The sequence below is a fragment of the Aulostomus chinensis genome, chromosome 1 (genome assembly GCF_037954235.1).
Source record: "Aulostomus chinensis isolate RoL2024-O1b breed Wild chromosome 1, RoL_Achi_v1.0, whole genome shotgun sequence".
Lineage (NCBI taxonomy): Eukaryota > Metazoa > Chordata > Actinopteri > Syngnathiformes > Aulostomidae > Aulostomus > Aulostomus chinensis.
Window position 1 is genome coordinate 63,587,565 of NC_141320.1, and position 21,561 is coordinate 63,609,125.

The following is a 21,561-nucleotide window of genomic DNA, read 5'->3' on the forward strand; positions in this document are numbered from 1 at the left end:
GCTACAAGCTATTTAGCTTAACACAATGAATGGTAGCAGGTGGGCAGGTTAGCGTACCTCTGTTTTTCCCACTCAGCCGTCCGAGTCCTAGCTCCTCCTGTTTGCATTCTGGTTCAAATTGATCAAGCTGTTTGCTTGCTATTGCTTTGTTGACAAAAAAAAAAAAAAATTGAGATGCTGTTGAGCTCAGCCATGAGAGAAGTCCTGCCGATGTATCTGGTTTAAATTACAATATAGAAATTTTTAGAAATAAAACATCCTAACTTTTTACGGAGGTATTCTAAACTAGCCGTCCACTACCACTCATCTTGTTAAGCTAACGAGCACGGGTCTCAAATCTGCACAGTTTGGAGAAAGGTGTCTGTCTGCTTGCCTGAATCTGAGGAGGACAATATGAGTATTTCCCAAAAAAGTTCCTCTGAAGTGGCAATAGACAACTTTACCCCTTCAGTGTTTCTGAGAGTTACTACAGGCGTGGCCAAGAGCAGCAGGGAGCATTTAAACATCATTTTAAGAATTCCCTTGCGAAAACAACGACAGCAGCTGACATCTGGGTAAGCGGAGGAAAACATCAGGAGAAAAGTGATTTTATCCAACAACATTATCTGTTCCCATCACTGTTTCACCATCTGGTACTCTCATTGAGTTACCTGTAGAAAGTTTGTGGCTGATAAGGGAGATATTGATCGGCTGATATTCCTGTTTTGGCTCCGTTCAACAAGAGAATGATCAAGACACAAATCAAGGCATAGAGGAAACCACCCTTGATCATTATTCTACAGCCATCACACCATAAAATTAACATTTATTCATTAAGATAAGTTCAAAAACACAAAAAAAGTCTATTGCCACTTAAAAATAAAATGTATGTGACCAAATGCAAGTCAGTGGCACCTATAAGTCTTGTGTTAGAGTCAAAACTAAACGTGTAAGCGGGTTTAATGTTGAGGTTAACAGGTTCGAGGTGTGAGAGGACAGAGGAAAGGAAATTAAAGACTGGAAGGGAAAGTGAGGGAAGCAGACGTTCATTTCTTTCCACTGCATCACCGTACCATGACGTCTCCACCAGCCGCGATTATTAGATGTTCAGACGCTGAAAGTGGTACACTCATAGTACCTGTGCAGTGGAAATATTCAGGAAAGAAGACGTGAAGGAAAGAAACTGACCTCTCATGGGTGTCCCCGTCTCCCTCCTGGCTCATGCAGAAAAGGAAGAAATAAGGAAAAGAAAAGAAGGAAGAGGAAAAATCAGCAAGAAAGAAAGATGCCTGAAGGCAAGACGACTTAAAACAGTAATAACAAACAGGATACAATGACATTTTTGGCCTCAAATTAAGGTGAAATATTTCACAAGGGAAGTTCTGTACCCTGGCTATGAGGGAAAGAATTGTTGAGCTGCTCCATCACTTCCTCCAGCCCAGATGCATCTTGGGAGGGGCTGGATAGCTCATCATCACCTGAAACAGGAGAGAGAGAGAGAGAGAGAGAGAGAGAGAGAGAGAGAGAGAGCAAGAGGTCAAGTGTTGCCATTTTGTTACAAGTGGGATTCATACACATACAGTACGCATGCACACACACGCACACAGTTATGTAACAGTGTGTTTTAGCTGGATGTTGTACAACAACTCCACAAACAGAGAAATCAGACATCTCTATTTATATCTTCCAAGTTTCTAAAAGGCTGAAGCCAAACGAAAAAAATTAATTGGGGAGTGTGTGTGTGTGTGTGTGTGTGTGTGTGTGTGTGTGTGTGTGTCCTCACCCATTGTATCAGTAGTCTGGCTGGCGGCCACACGGAGCAGAGGGAGGGAGGAGTCGGAACGCTGAGACGAGGTGGACGGAGAGGACAGAGCTGTCCCGTTCACCTTGGAATCCGTCTAACACACACACACACACACACACACACACACACACACACACACACATACATTAGATTAGACACACAACAAATTGGCAGCTCTGCCACCCAGCTTAATTAGAAGAGTCAAAATGGAAGTAAGTGTGTGTGTGTGTGTGTGTGTGTGTGTGTGTGTGGGACTGAGGAGTTTGCCAGATTGGCTGTGTTAGCTGTTACTGGCAGTCACACAGTGGAGGCAGCAGCTACAGTCCAAGTTCACTTGTTGGAACTTCACATCAACTTTGAGACTCTGTTTTACTAATCCGAGAAACCAGCTGGCTCCTCTGATCCCGGAACGCTGAAAGATTTGAGGCTTTATTGTTGTGCTCCTGGGCCTTTATAAATGGTTCTGGGGGCTATTTTATGCCTTTTCTCTCCAAGATGACAGTAGAAAGATGACAGGAAATCTGTTAAGTTAAGAGACAGATTGAACAACAAAGCTCCCCAGCTGGACTTCAGCAGCAAACTGGCAGATTTGAATGAGTACTTTTTGAAAAATGCTAACGATGGAGAGGTGGTGGTACTCTCTGAATACAAAAACCTGCAGGCAAGTTAGTCAGACAGGTTTTCCTTTAAGATTCATAAAATAACACCAGTCATTAGCCGAGAGCTGTCAAAGTGCAGTCAGATTCCTTTGAAGAAATCATGTGAGACCCATGAATCTGTTTAAAAGAAAACGTTCAAATTGTTATATTTAATCATAATCACATTTTTCCACGTCTCATTCATTTCACTCAAATTAAAATATTTGCACTGAACCGATCCTGGAAAATACATAAATTCCACAGTCCTCAGTGGTGGTTTAGGCTGACACAAACTACTGACATGGTCTGCATGGACAGCCAGCTGAAATATACAAGTTGTACAGCAGCACAAGTACTACCTGCTCCAGGAGTTGCCTCAGCCTGTGCAGTTGGGACTCTAGCTGTTTGTTGTGATCCTCCAGTATCTGCATACGAGCTTCCAGGCGTCCTTTGTGTTGTCGCAGCAGTTTGGCCTCAGCGATGAGCTCAGCATCTCGAGCTCTCTGCGGCGACACCGGCAGCATCTCAGGAGGTGACGGCAGCGGGGACAGACCCTTCCTGTCGTGGGCCTTCTTCAGACGGTCATACTCGGCTTGTAGCTTCCTGCAGGGAGGACAGCAGATGAGTTACTGTACCCCTAACCTCGTCCAACACAGGATTTCTGCTGCTTGGAGGATGCTGTGGAATGTCACAGACCTGTTTTCTTGCTCCAGGTCATTGAGGACCCTCTCCAGCTCTCCCTTCTCCTCCGATTCCATGGAGATGAGGATCTGGGCTGGGCTGCGGGGCTGGCTGAGAGGAGAACCTTGGTTCAGAGACTGGCAGTAGTGCTGGATCAACATGTGCTCGTCATCACTGAAAACACACCCACCAATTATGAGAACACATATGGAATATGTCACAGAAAACACACACACACACACACACACACACACACACACACACACACACACACACGGAAGTGAATGTAAGAACAGGACTGCACCGCAGAAGAAGAGTGAGGTTCACAGCTGTCCTGAACTCTATTTGAAAGGCTGCATTTTGGTGCAATTTATTAGCCATGCGCTGTCAGCTTTGACTGATCTCTCACAAAAGTGTGCGCACGCACGCACACATGCACGCACGCACGCACACACACACACACACAGCCCACTGTGTTCGGGAGGATTTTAATCAGTCCAGGTATTTCAGTGCTGCCACGCACACCGCGCTGCTTTCAGCTCCACCACTCTTCCATCCCGAATACTAAAAGAGTTGCAGATATACGCTAGTTGAAAATCCTGCTGCTGACTTGAACTCATTATGGGATAGCAGGCCTGGTTCTAAATGGCCCCTGGATGTTTTGTGCTCATCTTTCTCACTTCATCAACTAAGCTGCATTCTGCAAGTTGTGATGGTGTGTTACACTCGAGCAGCTTCTTGTTTTAATGAGAACTTTTCCCTCTCTGAGCAGGACAAGCTTTCAACTTTTCCTCTTTTCCTCCCTGAAGGTATATTTGTCTTGCAGACAAGAGAAACAGAAGGCGCATAAACATCAACAGAAGCTACATAAAATATGATCAAATACATACAAATGTTTGGGTTTGATGTTCCAACAGCAACTTTTAAGGGCTATGAACTACTAAACTTTTTCTCTACTTCTTCCTCTTCTAGCTGAACAGAATTTGTATTTTCAGGTGAGTTAAACGGTTGGTAAAACAACAAGCAAGCAAGCAAACAAACAAACAAAAAGCGGTTCTCACATGCTCTCATTGGGTGAGATACTGTCATTCAGATAAGAGCCATTACGATTCTCCATTTCTGCTAACCTGCAGAGGGGGAAGAAACAGAGCAGTCAGTCCCAAAACCCAAAGGTTGAGCAACTAGCAGAATTGAAAGATGTTTAACCAGACTTTTGTACAGAAAAAGGCTGATTTAGTTTGTCTGGGGGACAATGAGGCCATGGGGTGGGGCTGATAAACAGTACAGAACCAGCAGCAGGGACAATGGAGATGAAGCCCATACCAGTTTGTTTTTGAGAGAATGTAGGACGACAACTTGAACCCTGAATGACGCAGTGTTGCCTCGTCATTACACTTTCTAGCTATTTTAAATGTGGTACTGCGAAACCCAAGCAGCCATCTGACTATCTGCCTTATAAAAGTGGAGACTGGCAGTCATTTAATGCTCCTAATTGCTTTTCAATTTAACACTTGTGCAGCTGTCTGTGTAATTGTGATTTACGCTGGTTTCTGGCTGAATGTCTGTGGTATTAGTCACAACACTGGAGGAGGAATTCAGAATTATAATGATGACAGTCGCCAAACAGGAAAATGACACTAGCAAAAGTAGTTTCAAAGGGAGGACAGTTGTTTCTTTGTTTTGTTTTGGGGTTTTTTGCCAAGGGTTGTATGAGAAAATCCGTAACACTCAACTCTATTTGCTAAATATGAAGCTATGGCTAGCAGGTTGTTAGCTGGGCTAAGGATAGAAAAGGGGAAGCAGTGAGCCAAACTCTCGCCCGACACCTCTGAAACTCATTAATTCACTTTCATTTTTGTGTAAAGTCTTTTTTGTTCTGTATAGATAAAACCAATTAGATGCAACATATAAATAAGTGAGATTCAGTGGTGGTAGCAGGGGAACTCAAAGTAAGCTAAGCTATTCCTTCTTCTATCATCCAATTTTCAAGCTAACCTAGCATCTCTTTGCTGCAACCTCTCGAGGTTTATATTTTAAGGGGATAGTCTAAGCCTTAACTAGCTGGCCCAGCCCGGGAAGTATCAGAGCTAAAATTAAATGACGGGGCTAGGTTGTGAGTGACAAGGGTGAACTTGGGTGATGGACTGGTGTCGGCTTGGACTCGTGCGGCGTGCTGCAGAAACAAGAAGTAACCTGGCGTCATCATGTCCCCCCTATAATCTGCTGAATAGTATCTGGGATCTGCCAGATCTTGACTCAACAAAGGCTGAGAACACCAACCCTGGAGGGGGTGACTCAGCATGCGTGTCCGTCTTCTGGTGTGTTAGCCTGAGGCAGGACAGACCCTCTGTGCCGGGGATCAAATGCGCGGCATGTGGCTCAGACCTCACACTGACTCCGCTGCAGAATGCCCGGCCCACTGGCTGATTGAATGACTTTTTGATCAAATGCTTGACTGACCCGTTGTTTGATTGATTTGACTGCTTCTTGTCCCTCAGCGGTGGGTTTCTGGAAATGTTTTGGTGAATATGCTCTGATTGACTCAGTGTGCCATCACAACAATGTGGATGGGTTTTCGCTCTACTGAGTCCAGTATTGACGAGTGCACATGCTGGCATCTCCTCGAAGGCATTAGCATACAGTGGACTCTCTTTGCAGATTGCTTATTCACCAAAAAGTCGATGCATCAATACTTTATCATGAGCAAAGATCCAGTTTGTGTAATACTGACGGGATATCTTGACAGTTCTGCAGTGTTTGATTTTACTCTGTCGAGGTATCCCCATTCTCCATGAACGCACACCAACATGCATTCCTCACAGCACTGATGTTCAGTGTACAGGCACACGCACATCTGACATACTGATCACGACTCTCTGCTGTCAATAAGCTACAAGTAACTTAAAATCAGGAAGTTGTAACATCTTTGATCCATCAACTATCAGCCATACGATTTCGTTCACTTTTATCATCTTTTTTGGTTAATACTTGACAATACGGCCACATGAATTAACATGAGTAAGAATGAGCCTGCGTGTAATAATTTACTAGCTAACAGTGTGTTTGCTGCTAGTTCAAGTGCATTATCACATGAACTCATTTTAATTCATGTGTCCTTATTGTAGAGTGTTACCCCTTAAAATTGTTTTAGGTTTCAAAAGTTAAAAAAGGAAAATCACAGTGCAGAAACACATGTAACAGTGGGATATCTAGACTAGAGGGGTCTGGGCATATCGCTGATATCCCAGAACACCAGACCAATGTGTCATGTAGAATCCGACTCATCAACCCAACGCCAACAATCGATGGAGAGTTTAAAAGAGAGCGGGGAAAAAAAAAAACACGATGAAAATTGATGCTGGCAGCGTGGCTCAGAGGTAGAGTGGCCGTCTTGCAACCGAACAGGCGCTGGTTCGATCCTCACTTCCCACGGTGACCAAGTCGAAGTGTCCTTGAGCAAGATACTGAGCCACTAATTGCTCCTGATGGCCCTGCGATGGACTGGCGACCCATCCAGGGTGAACCCTGCCTCTTGCACAACGTCACTTGGGATAGGCTCCAGACCCCACCCCACACCACCCCCACTGTGAACATTAATGGATCAGCGGTATAGAAAATTAATGGATGGGAAATTGATGCTGCAGGAATCGAGATAAGGTCTTTTTTTTTTTTTACATTCTTCTCGCTTGTCAAGGCGAGAAGAATGTGTTATCTGGATCCCCTTTAATTACATTCCCCACAGCAGCTGTGTTTACTTTTTTTCATTTACTTTGTGTTATGAGTGATGGTGGACAGTCCTGTCATGTTCCAGAAGTGAAGGCGAGTCAAATCTGTGCGGCGTTTATGTTGTTTCCTCGGCTGTGACGCGGTGGCGTGAAGGATGCAGATGGCTTTGGCCGATGCGGATCAACGAAAAGCCTTTCTTCTAATATTTCTATTTCTATCCACATCAGATGGTAAAAGGTCAATTTTCTGCTCTACCAATTGCGTTAACTATTTCAGTTCTTCTTCAGAAATACTTCACCTGCTCAAGTTTCCTGGACCTGTAACTTTATTATTGGTGTAATATAAAAGCTTTTGGACTTCAAGAGACTTCTATATTAAAACAGTAAAAACACACCGACTACATGCAGGTTACAAAAGAGAGGTTTATGTGAACATGAATCCTCTGCGCTGCAAATAAAAACTCCAATTTATGGCTCACAGTTTTAAAACCCATAAAGCTTCTTAATGACGGTTACACTCAACTTTTAGATTTATTAAGTGAAATGAAAAATATCGAACCAAGACTTTCTCCAGTACTGCGTCAGCAAAGAATTAGGGCAACTGGTCCCTTGTGAGTGAGCAGCTGCATCAACGCGGGTGGTGAGGGAGGGGGTGGGGGGCATATATGCCTCATAGTGTGCTGTGCTGTGCTGTGCTTTTGCGATTTTTTTCTCCAAATTCATTAAGCTGGATCACATCAATCTAAATGTTTTTGGAGAGAGTGAGAGGTCTCTGGAGGAGCTATTATCCGGACAGCAGCAGGTAATGCAGGATGGTGAAGGTTACCCATTCGAGTGTGTGTGTTGCTGCTGCTGAATGCAGATGGGGGCTTACCGGTTGGCGTAGTGCTCGATCCGAGTGTGTGTGTCGTCATGTGAGAGCTGAGGGGACGATCCAGGCCTGCCAGAGAGACAGAGAGAGAGAGAGAGACAGCGAGAGAGAGGGAGGGACAGTAAGGACAAAGTTGGTGAATCAGACCACAAGAGACTCACTAATCCACACACTCATACACTCACACACCCAAAGAAGCTGCATGAATCCACAGAAGAGCTATGAGAGTAGCAACAGTACGAAGCACAGGTGAGTGGCGGTGTGAAATGCAGTGTAAATGAGCTGCCTGCTTGTATCCTGCCTCGCCTCACTTCAAAAGCACCTCATCTGCTGTTAACCAGGATTCTCTGGAGACAGGAACGGTTCTTGCTGCAGTGTTTTAGTCCTTGAGATACTAGGATTTGACTCTTTTAGTCACGGAGAAATTACGAAAACTTCTCCCGACAAGGACACCTTGACACAGAGAAGTTTAATCAGTTAAGAGCTCAAAGAGACAAGCCTGAACCATCAGATAAACACTTGCAGGTTCCACTGATAGGTTTCGCTTCCCACCCGCGCAGATGAATTGATGTTTAACTGTAAAACCCTCAAGTAAATAACTGATTGCAGGCTTCTGGAAGCTGAACCAGGTACGGAATGTTTTGGTCCTCACATCATCAGCAGAGCTTTGAACTGTCACCTCTTGTAAATAAATCAAAATAAGTTATTATTATCGATTCGATGTAAAAAAAAATTGAAATTGAATTTTAATTATAGGGGTAGTTTCTGTTAGTCGGCAGGCCTTTTCTTTTCACTGGGGTACAGACATCAGCTCTACACGGCAGGCGGAACTCAAACAAGAGTATTTAGACCATCACCAAACCCTGCTGGACCGTATCTACCACAGATTTGGGACTCCTTCTTCAAGAACTCCAAGGATCCTGAATCCACTTTTATCTGATACACATGTAATAAGGGAACAGGACATAAACAAGTGACAGCGTTGCTGATAGTGCAGACAGCAGTCTGGCTCAGGTGGTGATTGGTCTCTCTTTTGGCAACTTGTTTGTGTCCGGTGTCTTTGGAACATCTCGATATAGAAAACAGCTCGACCTCTGAGGTCCTTTGTATTTTCTGTGGTCTGCAGGCTGATGTGGGGTCAAGCAGCAGCACACAGTGAGATGTAAACCCACCACCACGACATACATTATGACACACAGGGGTAACGGCTGGAGGTGACACTGACAGAAAGAATTAGTCTGGAGGATTAACAGGGAAGAAATGATGTGTTCTTCAGTGTGTGTGTGTGTGTGTGTGTGTGTGTGTGTATTGGCTACTCACGCATGGTCTACGGGCCAGAAGTTGATCAGAGTGACAGGACTGCAAGACAAAAAAAGGTGAGATGATGACACAGGAACAGGGAGGACACTGCACAGAAAGGCATGATGGGAGCTGTTGTATGGAAAGCAGCAGGGAAGGAAGCCAGACAGTCGGGGTTGTGTGAACGACTAAATTGCGTGATGACACCGCATGCATGAGTGCTCACAACCACACGCACGGACACACAGAATCAAATATTCCTATTGGCAAAGTTTATTTATTGATTAGCATGAATATTTCACTTAAATAAACACTCTTATTTAACTGAGAGCATGCACAAGAGATTTTTAATGAACATATCAAACACAGACAGAGTATAATGAGTGTGTGTTGTTGCATTATAGAGGGAAAGACACAATTAACACATTATCAATTATTTGAGAGCATCTGGATTCTCCGAATCAGCAAGACTGGAATGAGGTCACTGAGATAATCCTGCAAGAACACCGATACACTCATCAGATGCATTTAAATCAAAATCTAAAAGAAAACATTGGGTACAATTTTTTTTCTGTCCATCTGTTGTGTGTGAATATCTTCAGCTGTCAGCAGCTGTTTGAGGGTGGCAAGGTAAACTAACTTCAACATCACAAGAGACTCATGAGGAGTTTGGACCTGTTCGTACTGTAACACACACACTCCTCTACAGAGACGCATGTGTGAGACTCACGTTTCCATGTTGTCCCCCTCCAGGATGGTCTGGACAGGCAGGTAGCCCATGCGTGGATGTTTGGCAAAGTAACGCTTGGTCCTGAACTTGTTCTTCAGCACCTTGGCAAAGTCCCTGACGTCCTCCCCTGATGTGGTCTGAGACACACAGGGCACAAAGGAGGCTTTGTTCACTCCATTGGGACAAAAAAAACCCAAAACAAAACACACACGCACGCACGCACGCACGCACGCACGCACACGCGCGCGCACACACACACACACACACCTTTCAGACAGCACTTTATTTCAAGTCGTTTTGACTTTATTCCCACATCGCTGATGGAAATTAATGCCCTCTCTGTCAGGCCACGGTGTGATATTACAGTTACAAGCCCGAGAAGAAAGATTTATGGTGCTGAACATTTACAAGACTGGGGCAAGAGAAATGTTGCAGCTTAATTATTACAGCCCTGGGCATGAACTCAACACATCACCTCTCTGTTCATGAGATGCAGCTGCAGGTTTGCTGCTACATCAGAGGATTGTGCTTGTTTTGGAAAGCGCGGAGACAAAACTGGAAAAGCATCAGGGCACAAAACAAGACGAAAACTTTTTCCCCTGATCATTCAAAATGTAACTCTGAGATATTCAGGGACTGTAAATGACTTTGCAGCCTGCATTTTGTCCTCCCTTAACTTCTATGAAAATGATCTCAAGCTGCTGAAAGCTAATTGCTAAATCTACATGCCGGTTCCATCTCGTCATTATCTGTGCTATCAAAACATTACTTGTACTCACCAGAAGACAGGTTTGGTTGGCTATTTTTTTCTATGTCTCAGTGGTAGTAGGATCAGTGTTTGTGCAGCTCTTAGATCCTGATGTGCAGGTTGTGTTCTACAGCGCGAATGTAATTTTCCCATTTATTTTGTTAGCAAACAATAAACCATTAAACATCAGGCTACTGTTCTGCAACTTAACTATGGACCATTCCCTCCAGCTGCCGCTGGAAACAAGGTTGGATCTGGGTCACTCCTGCACCTTTACTTTTTAGTTCTTATCTAGGTCAATAGAGGGTTTGACATACATTCTATATATTCCTGTTTTTTTTTTCTTCTCTTCTTTCTCTCGGTCTCAGCTATTCCTCATTTTGGATTGTTTCGTTTGACTTTATTTAAAGGGTTCTTTCGCACTGATGTGGAGCAAGAATACAAAAAACAAAACAATGAAAACCGCAAAATGAGATGTAAATATTATTTAAAACATGAGTACAAATTAGAAGAGATCTAATTTACAAGATGAGCAGAATCGATTGAAACTGGTCCAAACAGGAGGCAACAGGTTTGAGATCACGGAAATAATCCGATGATCTTTGCAGATTTCTAATATCAGTTTTTAGGAGAAAAAGATTGTGGCTTGCTTATTTGGACCACAAGCTTTTGATTGTGGAAGTGGAAAGCGTTTATTTTTCATTCACAGTGGAATTTAATGTCGGCCCTACACAGTAAACACTGCAGGAACGACTGTGATTTCAAAAGTGGATCAATCAGCAGCACCTTGTTTGCACACAAACAGCGAGTGTCCGTTCTGCTGTTTGTTTTGGTTTAAGAAGCAGGATTAGATGTGGACTTCAACTATGATCAAACGCCATGGTAATTCTCAATACTTACTTGTAACTTGTCATCCCACACTCAAGCAAACAGCATCTTGCAAAGGTTAAGTTGTGCTATTTCATTCGATATGTGCTCCACTTCACCATGATGAATACTTCATGAGCAATTCAACCCAGAAGAGGGGATGTGAATTTGGGCACAAATTGTATCTGGAGGGCTCTGAGGGTTCGTTTTGTCTGTGCTCGTGCTTCTTCATGGCCAAGCGAGCAGAACTAAACAAATTGAAAATGTTAGATTCAGTTTTTAACACACCGAACCTTAACCGAACCTTTGAACCGAACCTCCCAGAAATCTAAAGGCCTCCTACTTCGCTAATTAATTATTCATTAAAAGTTTGACGCTTTTTCGCTTTTATGTGTTAAAAAAAAGTAACAAGACACCGAAGCAGGAAATGTGTGTAAATTGTAATGAAATTCTCGACCCGTTTGTTTGTCAAAGCATTGAATGGTTTTGCCGGTAATCAAAGTTGTGTAATCGAACTGGAGGAAGTCAATCCACCAAGCTTGTTTATTCAACTGAATTAAAACATCTACACACTCCAGTCTGCCAAATGCCTAAGAATTGGGCGCGTGGTCGAAATCTTCTCTTAGCAACTCTGGCGCTTCATGTCGTCAATTCACAATTCATTGACAGTTTGTGGAGCGGGAACATACCGGAGTGCAATACTCGACCATGGGGTACTGCATCTTGTGTCCCTTGGCGACGCGACCGGAGAAGAAGCAGCTTTGGCAAATGTCATAGTTGAAATGTTTCAGACTGCGGTATCTGTGGAGAGGGAGAGAGAGAGAGAGAGAGAGGGGGAGGACAAAGGATGGAGGTTAAGAAAGCGGGATGAGGGACTGGAGGAAAAACAAGAGCGTAAACAGAGAGAGGAGCCGAGGTAATAAAGGAAGAGAATCAATTAGAGGAAAATTTACAGCTTGTTTTCTCGAGAGAGGGAGTAGTTCAAACTAATTCAGCCAAGTACCTGAAAGAGAAATTTATTCTCTGGCCTTTGGACTCCTGATTAAAATGTATCACCAGCGCTGTCATGAAGGGGCCCTCAGACACACCTCCCAACATTTAAAAAGGGGCCTCGCTGCTATTTTAAGCAATGGAGCTGCAAAAACGACTGCAGTTCCCTCATTATAGTCACTCCTACCACCAAGCAGGATGGAGATTAAAGTCTACAGCCCGCAGATTTGTGCTGAAGGGACATGAGCATGCTAACATGCTAATTGGGGAGCCTACATTTAGATTCTTAACGGCAATATTTTACATTTTCACTGTTTTCTTTAACATGGTAGCCACCGGTTTTGCACAGCTATTACTGACTGCCTGGAGGACACAAATGTCTTCACGACAGCGGCACAAACCATGAAGAGGATATCTAACTAGATCTGCCAGAGGCGCTAGAGAAAAGAACGAGGGAGTCCTTAGATTTATCCTCCGGCCTCCTGAATGTGTGAATCATCAATCTCATAGCTGTCAACATACATCAGTGTGGTGGGCTGACACACTCGCTATCATACTCACGTGCTGCTGGCATGACTTAAAGTCCTGGTTGCTCTTTATGTCAGACTATATGGAGCCATCTGGAGCATCTGATGAATTGTAGTAGATAGTAAACTGAGACATGTCAACAGCTCCTGTCATACATCTGCTCTCACACTTTTGTGACTGATACAAAAAAAAAAACAAAACAACCCATACATCTTTGGAGCTGGAGAATCATGCTGGCTTGCTGTTGTGTTTTTAATCATTTCGTTATCGTCATAATTGCGGTTATGAACAGTCACATCGTGTCAGAAATGATTGTAAATCAGCCGTCGATGACACAAATACTCACAGATGCAGGAAAAAAAACAAAAAACTTCAAATCAGATTTTGTCTCTTTTGTTTACATGCACACCAATATTCCATAATTATTCAGACAATGAAAAATCTTTTGAATTTGATAAGGGTCATCATGTGCGCCACGTATTTCATTTGGACTTCCAGAATTTGGAATTTTCTGATTGAGCTGCGGGATTTGACGATCTTCTTCTTTCAAACAAGCCCAGCTCGTCTGAATTTAAACAGGATTATTCTTCTAAATATGTATTTTCCTTCGCTGTGTCAGCAGATTAGTTGATATATCATTCTTGGAGTGAGAGTAAAAACAAGAATAGTACAATTCTGAGCGCATAGTCGCTTTAACATCCTCTAAAGTGATGGATGCATGTAGAGAAGTGAAAATCCTCTTCTCTTTTCCTCCTCTTGAAATTAAGATTGAGGGAGAAGAAATCTCTGCGTTAAAAATGAAACGCTCCTCTTCTGTATTAACTCCGCAATCAAAAAGCCATGTCTCTGTGCTCTGACAGTTCCTGAAATGCAGACTAATGGTGTATTTAAAAGAACAAATTTTTCCTCATTAAAAAGAAGGCTGCTGGGTGTCGTATACACAAAAGACTCGTGGTTCATTCTCACAAACTAGAGAAATCAAAGGTTCATTACTGCACCAAGCACAGGCAAGAGATTTATTCTCATTTTGTCTAAATTTGGGTTAAATTAAAAATGAAATTCATTTTGTGTTATTGCCATTTATGTAATGAGATGGATGATATAATTCTCTACAGCAAAATGGTCCTAATTTCTGCTCGTTTCTTCAGATGAAACATTCAGATGAGCTGCTAACAAGGTGTGTGAAGCTCAGACTACAACAGAGAAAGATTTATTCCTGCGGTAAAACTGAGAGCGGCTGCCAACCTGAAGCCGATGATGGGACACTCCTTGCAGATGTTACACTTGGCCTGGTGCTTGGCTGTTTCGGCAGCAGCGACGCGGTGCAGGACGGGTAACCACACCATGGACTGAGGCTCCAGACGCATCCAGTCCAGGAACATGACCGCCTCCAGCTCAGGTTTGTTGTTAGCCTGAAGAAACACAGTGACGGGAAGAACTGTGAGAACTGGAATTTGCTTTCTGTATGATTGATGGCACAAATAAAAACCATCAGTAGAAAAAAAAAACCCAAACAATCAAGTTTTCATCCTCCAGAGATGAGATTGAATCATTTCATTGTGGGTTTTATTTCTTTTCAGGCGTGTGTTCGATTGACCTGAAAACCCTTTTACGGTGGGAGACAACATGAGCAAACATCTGCTGTGTGATAAGAACTGCAGTTGCAGAAGCAGTAAAACGACCTTGAGCCACCCATGTTTAACTTTGACGAGTGCACCCGTCCCTTACAGTCTTATTTTAGGGATAATCTGGTGATATTCAACCAGACACACAATCTGTTATATCAAGTCTCGGTGGTCAACAATGCATGAATGGGTTCCCCGCCGAGATGAAATCAACTGGATTAATTCCACTGAGACAAACTAGAAGTGCACCCTTGCCAGGGCCCTTCAAGAACATGCTCATTATCATGGACGTCTGAACACATGCCAATAAATCATAAAGGATCATGTAATAATTCAAAACCTGTATTTTAACACAACCAATATACCCGGTAAAGCCGTTCTCTAGTCCATGTTTTGTTTTTGTTTTTTTCTGTTGCTGTTGAGGGACTGAAATGTGGCTTATGAACACGTGCAATCAGAGTTTCTGCGCTGCTGACATTTTAGAATTGTGATAAAAATCCCGCCAAGCAAAGAACTGTTGGCTAAGAGAGCAGCATCTTCTGAAACCCAGAACCTGAGATTAGGTTCTAATTCCATATGCTTCCTTTTTTTTTTCCCCCTGAAGGTTTAAGACTGATTACTCAGACAAAAGGTTAAAAGCAACACAATATCATTCCAATGTGTCACTCAAGGCGCAGACAGCGAGAGGCAACTGTCCTCGGAGGGAAAGGTTGTAAAATCTTGGAAGGGCTGTAAACCTATGAAATTTACTCTCGTCTGTTCTGGTGCGGAATGATGCGCAGATAGAGAATTTGACCTCTCAGATATAAAATGTCATCACTCCATCTTTTTATTCTATTAGACATTTGTGAAGAATTGGAAGAAAAATCCCTGCAGGCGATGCTGAGATCTCTCATTCTCAAGGAAAGACCTGGACCCACAACAATATTCAGAGACACCGTATTCATGTATCACTTTCCCACCAGCACAGACAGACACCAGGATCTCAGAGGATTTGAAGTTTCCATTGAATTAACCCCCCGTATCCTTTCCCTCGGTCTCTTAGCGCTTCACGCCGTCTCCTCAGAGGAAGCAGCTGGAATGAAGCTCAACCGTCTCATACTTGAAAAGCGACAGGGTGGTTCCGAACTTCTCTGTAGTCTCAAAATCAGAAACTACAGAGGACATGTCATCACAGTTTGTTGGTGACTCTACACAGTCAGGGAAGATTTCTAGACACTTTGATTCTATCTGTCACGCACACAGACACACACACACAGACACACACACAAAAAAGGTGAGGTTGAATCAACCGAACCTCAAAAAAGCACTCTTGCCATCGGTGAAAAGGTCTCCATTAGAACCACAAACAAACCATTTAAAACATTGATCTTGATTCCCGGGATTTTCCAATGTGACACTTGAAGGTAGCTGAGGATTTCAACTGTTTCTAGCGGTGCGAAGCGCGGCTGGGGACGAAAGCAGATTTAGCGGGTGAAATTCTCAGACAACGCTACAACAACGGCCTCGTGTGTCACGAGTCAGTGAACAGCCAGCTTATCGGCGAATCATTTCTGGATGAAAAATGAAGAATTTCCCAAAATGTTTCCATTAAATCAATGCTGTAGGTAGTCAGCTGACATCCAAGTGGACAAACGCTGTTTAATCACTATCTTTTGCTCATGTTTCTGGTTTTGAAAAACCAGAGACGAGCTAAATCCTATGTCCAAAGAAGGACTTTAAACATGAAAAATGCTGGATCATCTCTTGGAGCTCAGGGATAATCCAGTCACATCGCAATTACTGGGATCTTTTGGAGATGAAGTGAAAAAAAAAAAAGAAAAAGATGTGTGTGTTGCAGTTGCTGCCTGTTTTGTGGCTCAAGCGCTGCAGCTGCTGCTGTTCCAGGCACATCAGGGAACAGAGCGGTGATGCCTTTCCTTTCTACAGGCAGGTAGCTAGATGTGTTGTGTTTTGTTCTGGACACACCTATAAAAAATGGCCTGGTTTTCCTTCCTGCAACATCTCCGCAGCTGTCAGTGATAATAGGTTTGAACCCCTGCAGCCCGTCTTTCTCTCTGACCCTGTTTACTGGCGTATGTGATGCAATTGTTCTCTTTCCTGCTTTTATTTTCATCTGTTTTATCAATGTTCTGCCCTTTATTTTATGAAAACCCTCTCTCAGTGACAACAATCCAGTTTATCTTTATAAATAAACATGATTCAGCCTGACGTGAGCATACACTAGGATGCTCAGTGGGGCAGTGGGAATATGTGGCCTCAATCTGGAGGGCCCGAAGCATCTGTACATGAGCGGCAATTGCAGAATTTGACAGTCCTGCTACTATTATTAGTGTATACATCCAGCATCACTCTGTATCAAGTCAAAACCGCCTAACGAGAGAGAATTTAAGTTTGTGTGGGAGAGTGTGTCACATACAAACTGGAAGCAGCTGCGGACAGACGGCTCGATGTTGGAGCCGCCGAAGGAGGCGACCTCGCCGAGCTGCCGGGGGATTTGGATGGAGTCGTGGAGAAGGAGGCCCAGACGGCGCTGGTCACAGAAACCTGTCGCGCTGGCAACCTGCCTGAACAAGACTGGAGGAGAAGAGCAGAGGAGGAGGATGACGACGGGACATGACAACATCAGAGAAAAGAGGAACAAGGATGGGAGGAACAGAAGAAGACTGAACAAATCCGGGGGCTAAAACCTTCAAAGAAGACAGCTACTAAAGTAGAGGCTTTACAACCTTTACCAGGGGGCCCAAACAAAGGCCAAAGAAAGTGCGACTGTCTCTACTTTTTATTTTTCTTTACCCAATTCTTTCCCCACCAAAGTGATCACTCCATTGCCTGAACTGATTAAGAAACATAATTCAAGATTAGGGAAAACTGCATATTTCGAGAACATTTTTACCTCATAAAAAAATAGAAAATGCAAAAGCAGGATAATTTTTAATGTATTTCATATTTTTTCTAGGACTAGACCTGTTAATTGTTTATTGATGCATTCATATATCTATTTATATATTTGTACATCTGGTGGGCCTAATAAAACCTTGTGGCTCGTGGCCCTGATCTTAACAAATCAAGACTCGATAGTCAAACAACGGTTTGCTGTCCTGACAAAAATGATGAGGCAAAAAAAAAAAAAAAAAAAAAAATCCTAGCCTTAAGTCAAACTGCATTGTAGATTTGGAGAATTAAGGAGAAATAACTTCTTGTAAACATATGCAGTTCAACTGCGAGCCAACCAAGTCTGCATTAATTGGGGCATGAGAATGCTTCATTTATTTACCAGTTAAAAATGTTCTTTCACTCCCCTTTTGTGGGTCCATTGATCTAAAACACAATTAACTTCTGGGGAATGCAGGCAAAACTATTATAAGTAATTTGGAGATCATTAACTCTAACAAATCTGTGTGTGTGTGTGTGTGTGTGTGTGTGTGTGTGTGTGTGTGCGCACGCGCATGCCTTACATCTGTATTTATCCTCCAGGTGAGCCTTGCAGAGGGAGATGATTCCGGTTTTAAATGACAGAGTCCGGATCTTTCCAGTGCGACCGCTACCAAACAACAAAAACATGGGTACACATTACAGACAATGTGTGTGTGTGTGTGTGTGTGTGTGTGTGTGTGTGTGTGTGTGTGTGTGTGTGTGTTGATATGCTGCACCTACGTGTCATAGACATTGAGCAGCCAGTTGAGGCACATGTCGACACACAGCGGGACGTTGACCAGGTGGGCGTGGCTCTTCTCCAGCCGCTGGTACAGACTGGTCAGACATGTGACCAGCTGGGAGATGTCCAGCGGCTGCTCATTCTGCTTCAGACCGTGTTGATCAAACACCTCGCACGCCATCGGCATGCTCAGCAGGTCCACTGAAGACACACACACAGACACACACACACACACGCATGAGAACGCTGTGTGTGGAGACCGTCCTTCAACCTCCCCACAAACCATCCAAGTTCCATCAGCCTGATGATGCTCAAGGACAGGAGTAAGGAGGCGATGTCACTCCTGGGACTAATTAAAGCCTCCCATTATTCAGCTTTATCATTCTTCAAAGTGCAGACAGAGAAAGGAGGGAGGTGTGGCCTTACTTAGGGAAGGGCATGGCTGATAAGTCCTGCTAATTCACTACAGCAAGGGCTTGAATACATCAGCCACAGGATGCAAACTATAACACTGATTTAACATTTTCATATGCTGAAGTAGTCTTCAGTCTGCTGGTTAGCTTTTAGCATACAAGCTGTTTGCTAGAGCGTTCACAACGGTGGACAGCAGGAGCGATGACATCACAACGGCCAGCCTGAGGTGAGGTTGTTAGGTGGTAGTAAACTGCAGCTGTCTTAAGCAGCAGAGGCTAAATTAACAGACCATCAATTCTTCTAGCCATTTAGTGTGCAGAAATGTTGGCTGCATGCAAATTAATTCAAATTAATTCCCTGTTAGTTGGAATTCATTCCAATGTGAGTTTCTGGGGCATTTATTATCAAGAGCCGGATACATGACAATGAACCGAACATGATAGAATATTCTCTCTTGTTCTGGGTTTAATTCCACCAGCTGGTTGCTAACTTTGTCTCGCTGTTAATTGGAGCTTGAAAAGGTAAAGAACAGTGAGTTTACCACCAAAAAACACAATGCTGAGTGATTAAAACCCTGGGCTCTGTGGAGCTGAAGTCAAGTGCAGAGTAGGTGATAAATCTCAGGGAGTTTTTCTTGAACAACTGTGAAGGAATTTTCCTTCGTATCGGTCTTTAACCTTTTCATAATTGTAATCATTCCAAGCAGTTCACTGGCCTCTGCGGCAGCTGTGAGGAGACGGATAGTCAGCTAGGCCTCCACGCTCATTAACTCTCTGAGTCTCTGGCCTGGAAGGAAGTAGTCATAACAGTGGCGTCTTCAGGGGTCGGAGGGTTTACACGAAGAATACAACATGACTGGTGTGATGTATTGTTTCGGATTCACAGCCAATTAAATCTTTACATAAAATATAGGAGGAAGCTGTCAAGATGAAGACCTTCATCCCGAAAGAAAAGCAGTCCAGAGTTTATATTCACACACATCCGCCTGAAGAACTTCCTCCATCCTTCATCCTTCTCAGGGTTTGTTCCATCGGTAATCTAAAACCTTTGATAAGTGCGTAATATATAATGTCCTATCCCCTCACCCAAATACAAACACAATTTCAAAACTGAGATAGATAAAGATGAACTGTTTATGATCTCAACTAAGAAGGAACCAGAAAAAAAAGTATGGAAGGAAGAGTGAGTACAAAAAAAGGAAATACACAAGTAATGACTACACCAGAGCACACAGCCAGCAGTAGCTCTGTCTTTTGGTCCGAAAGAACATTACTGTAACGCGGTGATTTATTTTTTGAAGCTAACACATTGTCTCTGCTCTCCTGATGCTTTCTGGAACTGACTTGTTATTATCGCTCAGGTATTATCAGCAGAACCTGACGTCATCTGTGCATCGAATGCAGGAAGACCACACAGACACAAGGGTGGTGAAAATATGGTTCCTGAGCAGCCGTGCTGAGGTGTCTGCGGACACTGTTTGATTTTAATCAGCTTCGCGTGTTCATGTAATGCTCAATTACCTCAAAGTACCTAATAATCACCTGTGTGATAATTAATCTACCTCTGAAAAAAAGCATTTGCCAGTGTTGGGATTTTAGGAACGCTGCCACAGACAACAACACTCAAACTCAAGCTGAGAACCTCTTGCGCCCTAAAATGATTCTATAGCTGTTGACACGTCAAACTCAAACCTCAAAACATCTGTAAAACACTTCAGTTTTCAGGTAAAAAGTTCAGGCGAAAAGTTTTGAGCGAAAGCACATTCAAGCAGAGACGAGTAGCCCAACATGTGCCTGCATCCCTCCTGAGTTTCATGTGGTATATGCATGAACCTGCTGCCAGACAATCTGACAGACGTGGCTGGCGATGGAGGTACAATAACCTTCAACAACTGCGCCGCCTTCATTCATCTCCAAACCTGTTGAGCTGTATTTTTAGAAGGCCTCACCAACATAAATAGTCCCTCAGTTCTTTACTGTAGGGCTGCAGCCAGCCGGCTATACGACACATTCACACTTCAGAGAGGATGAGTACACACAAACTGTGAGGAAGACGATGAGGAGGAGGAGGAGGATGAGAGCGGAGGACACAGAACACACAAAGGAAGGAGCAACGGAAAGATGATGGAAAGGATGAACGACATGGCAAATGAGGTGAATAAAAAAAGAGTGATGCAGGAGAAGAAAGAATGGAGGAGGAGGAGGGCTGGGACACAATGAGAGGAGCTCTCCTGATGAGAGAGGAGTGTACTGGAACTGGGAGACAAAACCCCGATGTGACACACATACAAGAGAGAGATATAAATACTCGACTGTATATAGGCGGAGAACACTTACAGCACAGAGCCTTCTGCAGTCGCCGCAGTTTCATGGCTGTTCGGTAGGCGGAGAATCGAACATTGTTCAGGTCAGCTGGGGGAGAAGGAGGACGGAACAGGGTTAGAGAAGACACGGAGCCACCAAACTGTGGGTATGCTGCAAAAAAGCACAGTCGGTGTGTTTCCTCATTTCCAAAATGAGCGAATGTTGCTACATTTTTCAGTTTTCATCAAACATCAACCTTTTTCTAAAGGCGTTTCTTTAAAATAGAGGGGTTGAAACCTGAATGAATCAACCGTAGGCACAGCGAATGTTGCTTCTAGTTGCGCACAGAAACTAATAACATTTCTCAGTTTATCCTCAGAGGACATGGATCAGTTCCAGACAGGAAGTGTTGCTGAGAACAGAGACGCGGCACCTTACCCAGAGACTGATAGAGCTCGGCCATCTTGGGATGGTCCCAGCATGTTGTCTGGGTCTGGTGGCTGCAAGAGGAGAAACACAGTGTGAACGTGTGTTGATTTGTCAACAAAACATGGCGAGTGTATATTTGAGACAGTGCAGGAATGTGTCCAGTGAGTTCAGTCAGGATTGTTTGAAAGCATCTTCAGCAAGTATGTGATGGACCACGCCCGCTTTCACCAACATGGTATTTCACTATTGAGCTCGACTGCAACGCCCCCTAA

The 21,561-nt window shown here is 43.6% G+C and overlaps 1 protein-coding gene across 4 annotated transcripts in view; it reads right to left on the reverse strand.

Moving 5' to 3' along the window:
• dmd (dystrophin) overlaps positions 1-21,561 on the reverse strand; it is a 225,378-nt gene that overhangs the window by 998 nt on the left and 202,819 nt on the right. For all 4 annotated transcript variants that reach the window (XM_086200177.1, XM_086200186.1, XM_086200196.1 and 1 more), the window contains 15 exons: positions 21,299-21,360; positions 20,894-20,968; positions 18,143-18,344; positions 17,944-18,029; positions 16,905-17,062; positions 14,106-14,272; positions 12,032-12,143; positions 9,728-9,864; positions 9,019-9,057; positions 7,702-7,767; positions 4,164-4,229; positions 3,118-3,276; positions 2,781-3,024; positions 1,763-1,877; positions 1,368-1,457 (listed from right to left, as the gene is read on the reverse strand). In XM_086200177.1, the coding sequence (XP_086056303.1) occupies positions 1,368-1,457; positions 1,763-1,877; positions 2,781-3,024; positions 3,118-3,276; positions 4,164-4,229; positions 7,702-7,767; positions 9,019-9,057; positions 9,728-9,864; positions 12,032-12,143; positions 14,106-14,272; positions 16,905-17,062; positions 17,944-18,029; positions 18,143-18,344; positions 20,894-20,968; positions 21,299-21,360 (1,778 nt within the window). The remainder of the gene's footprint in view (positions 1-1,367; positions 1,458-1,762; positions 1,878-2,780; positions 3,025-3,117; positions 3,277-4,163; positions 4,230-7,701; positions 7,768-9,018; positions 9,058-9,727; positions 9,865-12,031; positions 12,144-14,105; positions 14,273-16,904; positions 17,063-17,943; positions 18,030-18,142; positions 18,345-20,893; positions 20,969-21,298; positions 21,361-21,561) is intronic.